Here is a 7,245-nt window from a genome sequence, read left to right as displayed (position 1 = left end):
AAATTTGAATTGATATGCCTGATATTGCTCAACACTTACAACTCAATGCCGCCTTAGGATGACGAAGAAGTGATCCACATCAAAGACACTGCAACGAATGTTAAGCTTATTCAGTAGTGTTTATGTGCAGTACACTAAAGTTGTAACTGTTATAGCCATGCCTAACATTTACTGGACAGACACTTCAACAGAAATCCTACTCACCATCCTTGTGCAAAATGCAACACAGAGCTTATTTTCAGGTAATGCACCAATAATATGACGTTGTGGAAAACCATGGAGTTGATTGAATTATAATTTATTGGTTTTACAAAGTGCTGACTGGTTCTCAATGTGGTATATTGGACATATAATACACAGTAAAAGTTGTATGGCGCGAAGAAATAAAGTTGCCAGTTAACAATGGCAGCAAATAACCACAATGTATTTCAATGTTTGTGGACAAGGTCCCATGAAAAATGCAATTCCTGTCTAACAAATTTGTGGTTAGGCCGTCTAAGTTGGGGAAACTGTGGGTGAACGTAGTACAAATATAACAGTCTGGATTGAAGACATAGCAAACCCATATTTTCATAGACTGACACTGATAGAGGTGGAGCGTGACATCAGAAAAACTTTATCGGAATGACATAATTATCCTCTACAAAGATGGCGCCCCTACTGGAGTTAGTAATAGCAAATCCTCACCACTTGGGAAAATATATTTGTAAACAATATTTAGGACATTTTATCAATGTGGAGCTATAATATTTCTGTATACAACACTCATTCATCCGGAGATGGAGTTTTCGTAGGAGAGGGATGTAGGACAAGAAGCAAAGAAAGATGCAGGGAGGAATAGAAGGAGTCAATGAAGAATTTGGAGCAAATCCAGCATAAGGTGGCCTCCAACCAACAAGGGTGGAAACTTGCAAATGTACCTGTTTTGGAGCCAAAAAACAACGGTATAGATGTTTCAGTGATGCCAAGTAGAAAAAACAACTGCCCGACTTCATTTCTTTCTCTGCACCATCCACTGGGTTGTTCTCATGTTGTGAACTGTGTTGGGCCACGTGTGGGTGTTGTGAGACCTCAAATTGAGAATTGTCCATGGAAGCATAGCATGGAGGGCTGAGTCTCTAAACACAGCGAAAACGGAGTAATAAAAGGTGCTGTGTTTACATTTGATCCGCGATGGTGTATTTTCATAGCTCAAGCCACCATATGTTACCTACTTCCAAGAAATAAAGTAGGAGTTTGGAAAAATTATGTTTTGGCATTTTGCACTTTTTGAAACATTTTATCCTACCACTGCAGTGAGGGTAACCAATATGGATTACATTGTTTACATTTTGTCACAGAAATGTGTTGTACCACACTATTTGTTTAAAGTGTGGACAATGTATCTCTTGTTAACCATTATTGATGATGGTCTATATACTTTCCATTTATGTTACAATAAGACTTTCTTACCTCAGAAGTGCAATGAGTTAGCGAAATGCTAGAATTTTATTTCTGCATACCTTCGGCATGCACTTTTACTGCTTCGTAATTCAGCTTTAAATTGAAAGGTCTTCATACTTTCAGTCTTTACCTTACGTATTCGAATTCCATATATTTACCAAATATTACATAAGTATAAATTTTGGGCAAAGTTAAACATCTAGATTCATACTTGTATTATGGTATTTCTTCAGGAACCGTAGCAATGCACATTTGCTATTCTGTTGATATATAATCCTCTGTTATTTATGCATATATATTAGTCTCCCATTTACCCCGAACCCAAAAATGGTAACTAAAAATTTCCATAAGAAGCTGATCCTTCTTCTGAGTGTGACCCCGAGCTTCCTTCTTCGGATTCTTCACTGCGTGACAAAGGGAAACACTCGTACTTCACCTTCAGAGGCTCCCCGGGGTACCAGATTACACGCATGTGGCATGGAACTATTTCCTATGGAAACAAAATAAAAAAATTACTCTCCAATCTGTAATAGCAAGAGTCTGCAAATGAAACTTTAGGATTCATGCTAATACTTCACCTGTGTTGGAATTTCATGGAGAAGGATATTGTAATCAAAGTCAATAAAGTCATCTCGTCTCGCCTAGGGGGGAACAGCAATTTGTTCAGAAATCATTACAATATTTTTTGACATTGCAACTTTGTAAGGCATTCCAGAGACACTAGTAGTGGGTGTAAAGGAAATGTGGAATCTTTCGCATTTGTGCGTTGACACTACTGTCCTGATAACACTGTTCAGATCCATCTCTGGCACAATTGATGTTGTCTTTCCTTCTTTTCTCAAGACAAAATTCAATTGTAATCCTCAACCACAGTATGATACGGAAGGAATAGAAGTCAAGTGTAAAGGTGTTTTTGAGCAGTACAAATGAGACTTAAGTACCATGGACAGTTACACTGGTGCACTCGGTGTCCATCACGAGTATGTCATAACCCTGAAAATGTCTAGACTAGCAATAAAACTGTAGACGGGAAAAAAAACGGAAACCACAGAAACACACCTGAAAGTCAAATGGAAACAATTAAGGTCCTGAGGTGGCTGGCAGTCTTATCAAGTTCAAATGATGGCTGCTTTAATTCACTCTGATCTGCCCCTCACTGAAAGCACGGTATAACATAATGGTTGCCTTCCACGAAAGATGCCAGCATAAAGGTACAACAAACCTCGTCCTTTACCTCATTCTGGTGTTACACCAAAATGGAGAATACTAGTCTGGCAACCTCACCTTCTCAGACTTGTGAATTCCAATAATTGGGAATCGCCATACTTGTGAAAGCTACATTTAGGGCCTTATTTATACTTTTTGGTGCAAAACTGCACTAACGCAGTTTTGCACCAAAAAGTTTTGCTCTGGCTTGCATAATTTTTTAGCACCAGCTGGGCACCATATTTATGGAATGGTGCTAGCCGGTGCAAAAGGTAGGCTAGCGTAAAAAAAATGACGTTAGGCAGGTTAGAGTTAAAATAAATGGCTCTAACCAGATTAGCTTAATTTTTTGACGCTAAGGGGCATATTTATACTCTGTTTGCACCGAATTAGTGTCATTTTGTTTTTCTCTAATTCGGTGCAAAACTAACTCCATATTTATACTTTGGTGCTAGACCCGTCTAGCGCCAAATTTATGGAGTTAAAGTCATTTTTTGGAAGTGGAAACCTACCTTGCCTTAATGAGATGCAATGTAGGCGTTCCTGTGCAAAAAATGACTATGGCCTTAACGCCACATTTAGGGGCATATTTATACTCTGAGGCATATTTATACTCTGTTGGGTCTAGCACCAAAGTATAAATATGGAGTTAGGTGCAAATAGAGTATAAATATGCCCCTTAATGAGAATCAAAGCATTTTTGTCACAATGAGTAATCGTGATATTAAATCCCAGGTCTGGGATAATGAAAAACGTCTGAAACGTTTTCACAATTCCTAATAAAACAACAATTATGAAGGCATAGGTTTTAAGTTAAAAGCAGAAAAAAAAACTAGAAGGATTAGGCCCTTTCTCATACTTAATACAAAACATATAGGGCCCAGACATCAAGAGCAGTATAAGACCAGAGGGAGGAAATAAATAAAGAAGAATGTGAGTATGGATGGTTGAGCATAAGGACAAATAATTAAAAAAACAAACAAATATATGTGCCAACAGAGGGACAAGTAAACACATTTATGGAGGAGAAAACATGGAGGTGGAGTGAAGAAGGATGCTTGGAGGAAGGAGGCGTTGGTTTCATCCCCATTCAGATAAACAAAAGATGAGGAGGAAGGATGTACAGTGATAACGAGAAAATAGCTATAGTTCTGGACCCAGGGTGGAATGATCAGTAGGTAGTTCTACATTCTGTTTGGGGAATCTAAAAAGAAAAAGAAGGATGAGGGGGAACAAGTAGTTTTAAAAAATGCCAAGAAAGAAAAAGGGGGAAAATAACAAACATCTTGAGCAAAAGTTTTTGACATCTGATATGAGAAGCATTAACCGTGTTGGGATTGTTTACATGGTGACTTCCATTCATATTGAAAAATATCAGGTTTGTGCTACCACAATCATTCATAGTCAAACAATTTAGAATTGTGGTGCCACACAAAATTTCACCTAAATGGATTTCCTCAAGCTTGGGTTTCATCCCAATCACAAACGTCCACAACAGTCGAGCATCCCAAGAAAATGTTGGATGAAGAAGTAAAGCATGTAGAACATATAAAGGCGTCATCTCATGCAATACACCTGCAAGACCACAACCACTGCTAGAATTAAATAGAGGCTGATGACCTAATGACAATACCAGGCTGAGATGATCCCATCCTAAACTTAAGCCTTCACAGAGTAACCTAACCAAAAATAAATAAATACAATTCTCCACCTCTACACTGAAACCCAAAAATCATCAGGGCGAAAAAAAAACACACCCTGTCCCACCCCAACACAAGATATATCAAACTTAGCTGTGCAGGTTGCCACAGCTTGACCAATAAACAAAAGCCAATCGTACAGAAAAAGTGCAGGTCAAATGCATTCTAAGGTAAACGGACACCAATGCATTTTCTTAAGTGGTTTAATATATAACTATCAGTGTGTGGGGCATTACCTAATGTTTGTATGGTATACATTAATTATGTTTGGATCATGTACAAGTAAAAAATCAATGATATACACGTAACTATAAACTCTAGATTCTGCTGCTTTTATAAGGACTGTTAGGCCTGACATCCTTGGAGTGGTTTTCCCTAGTGTTTTGCCTTCAGAACTCCTGTTCTTGCTGACTTCGTTTTTGGTGGCCTTAGGATTGTGAGCACTTTACCACTGCTAACCAGTGCTTAAGTGCTCGTGCTCTTTCCCAAATCGTGGTAACACTGGCTTTCCCACAATTGGCATATTAAATGTACGGGACCTATCAATTAAATGCTACTTGTGGGTCTGCAGCACAGATTGTGCCACCCACTTTAGTAGCTCTTTAAATATGTCTCAAGCCTGCCATTGCAGAGACTGTGTGTGCAGTTTTAACCTGCCATGTTGACCTGGCAATGTCAACCTTTTGCCAGGTCCCAACCTTCCTTTTTAATACATATGTCACCCCCTAGGTAGGCCCTAAACAGTCCGAAAGGAAGGGAGCAGTGTATATATATATATATATATATATATATATATATATATATATATATATAGTTGGATATGTACATTTACGTTTTCATGTCCTAGTACTTAAAAACCCCCAAAGGAGTTTTTCACTACTGCGAGACCTATCTCTCTCATAGGCTAACCAATTATTAGAATTGATTACCTTATTACATTTTATATGTGTAATTCCCAATCCGGAAAAGATGGGTTTTTCAAGTTTGGTGTCTGGAATCGCAATTTAAATGTAAACTTATGGTGAAAAGTCAGATTTTAAATTGCAATGCCAAAAATGCCACTTTTAGAAAGTTGGCATTTTCTGACATTAGCCAATTGCTGTTGTCTGCACTCTGTTTCGGACCATGTCTTGTTTGGGGTGACAGCTGGGCTTTGTGTATTCCCCCTAGAAAGCCATACACAATGGGAGCTTAGATGTGACCTGATTGGTCTTGATGGGCCATCCTGGGCAGTATGGAGATGCTGGGCTCAACCTCACTTACACCTGAATAGTCTGTGTCCTGTCCACACACAAAGGGCTGCCTAACCCCTTGCATTGAGTCTGGAGCCAGGGCAGGAAGGGCAGGAACTCTGTGCTCTTCAAAGGAATGTCTTTGTAGTCTCCCTCACTTCAAAGGCCCAACTGGGTATAAGTACTAGACCTCTGACACCACCACTTCAGTAAACTTCTGGACCTGTGGATACTCTGCCAGGAAGAAGGACTGGTGTGCTGCTGAAGGCCTTCAGCTCTGCTGGACTGCTGTTTGCTGAACTCCTTCTTTGCTGTGCAGACCTGTGCCTGCTGCCCTCTTTCCTGAGAGTGAGACACATCTCTCCAACCAAGAACCCAGAGTGACTCCAAGGGACAGTCAGCTAGCCTCCTGATCTGAAGTCTCTAACCAACCCACCTCTGCATCTGGACTGTGACATCTGTGAGTCTGCTCTGCCAAGTGGTGCCACCCCAGTCCTGGACCCTTGGAAGTGAGGCCTAAGGTGCTTGTTCAAGCAGAAGCAATGCATACAACTGTCAATCTGATGCATTGCTGCGTGGATCGGAACCGGCACATCGCTCCTTTGTGTGGGGATTGGAACTGGGGCATCAGTCCTACTGAGTGGATAGGAACAGGTGCATTGCTCCTTTTGCGTGGATTGGAACCGGCGCATCACCACTGTTGCAGGGACCGAACCGTCGCATCACCTCCAGACCCGCTGCATTTCGAAACCAATGCATCACCACTGCTGCTTGGAGATAATTCTTGCATCTCCTCTACCGCATGGAGAGAATTGACGCATCTCCTCTGCTGTTGTGATCAACACCAGCGCACTACTTCTGCTACACCCCCCATCTTCAACATTGATGCAGCCAGGATTCAGGAATTGTTGTTCAGCGGGCCTTACTGGGTCTCTGTATCTGTCCTGTGCTCCATTACAGTAGGCATGACCTTTGGATTTTGTCCCGGTCCAGCACAACCAGATACCTCTGATGGGAGCTTATTGTTTCTGAGCACTGTTTTACAGTTTAATCTTTAAAAAATCATAATTCAAGTTCTACTTATTGGATTTTTATCACTTGGACTTGTTTTATTTAATAAATAAAGTTCTGTTTTTCTAACCAGGTGTGGTATCTTTGTGTATGTTTTTTTTCACTGTTTTACTTGTTGAAGTGTTGCACAAATACTTTACACATTGCCTCTTAAGTCAAGCATGACTGCTGTGTGCCAAGCTTCCAGATAGTGAGCACAGGTTAATAATGGGTGTGCTTGTGGCTCAACCTGACTAAGACTGTGGTTCCTGCTTGATCAGAGTGCATACCTTTGTCAACCAGAAACCCAGTTTGTAACACGGACCTATATACTTTGAGAGATAAACGTCTGTCAACCAGAAGAATTCCTGAATTGATATGCCTTCCCTCTCTAAATAATGTGGTGTGTGCCACAACCACTCTATTATCCTGACTGTTGTCAAAACCTTTATACTAGGATCTGGTGACCAAAAGACTAACAATTGACTTTTACATGTCCTTCTGCAAACAATTGCAGCAATCCTTTCTTACATGGGTTGCAAGATCATTATCCAGGGGCAGCTAACATCTTCCTTGTGAAAACTTTTTGATGGGGGGCATATGCAGCTCTTAAA

The 7,245-nt window shown here is 40.3% G+C and overlaps 1 protein-coding gene across 1 annotated transcript in view; it reads right to left on the bottom strand.

Annotated features, from left to right (window-relative positions):
• Window positions 1–282: 282 nt before the first annotated feature.
• RARRES1 (retinoic acid receptor responder 1) overlaps window positions 283–7,245 on the bottom strand; it is a 79,482-nt gene continuing 72,519 nt past the window's right edge. The window contains exons 5-6 of the mRNA XM_069213270.1: window positions 2,022–2,084; window positions 283–1,933 (exon numbers count right to left, since the gene is read on the bottom strand). Of these exons, the coding sequence (XP_069069371.1) occupies window positions 1,778–1,933; window positions 2,022–2,084 (219 nt within the window). The 3' untranslated portion in view covers window positions 283–1,777. The remainder of the gene's footprint in view (window positions 1,934–2,021; window positions 2,085–7,245) is intronic.

This window comes from Pleurodeles waltl, chromosome 11, assembly GCF_031143425.1.
Source record: "Pleurodeles waltl isolate 20211129_DDA chromosome 11, aPleWal1.hap1.20221129, whole genome shotgun sequence".
Classification (NCBI taxonomy): Eukaryota; Metazoa; Chordata; class Amphibia; order Caudata; family Salamandridae; genus Pleurodeles; species Pleurodeles waltl.
The sequence above is the reverse complement of the archived record's forward strand: the minus strand, read 5'-3'. Positions and strand labels throughout refer to the sequence as shown.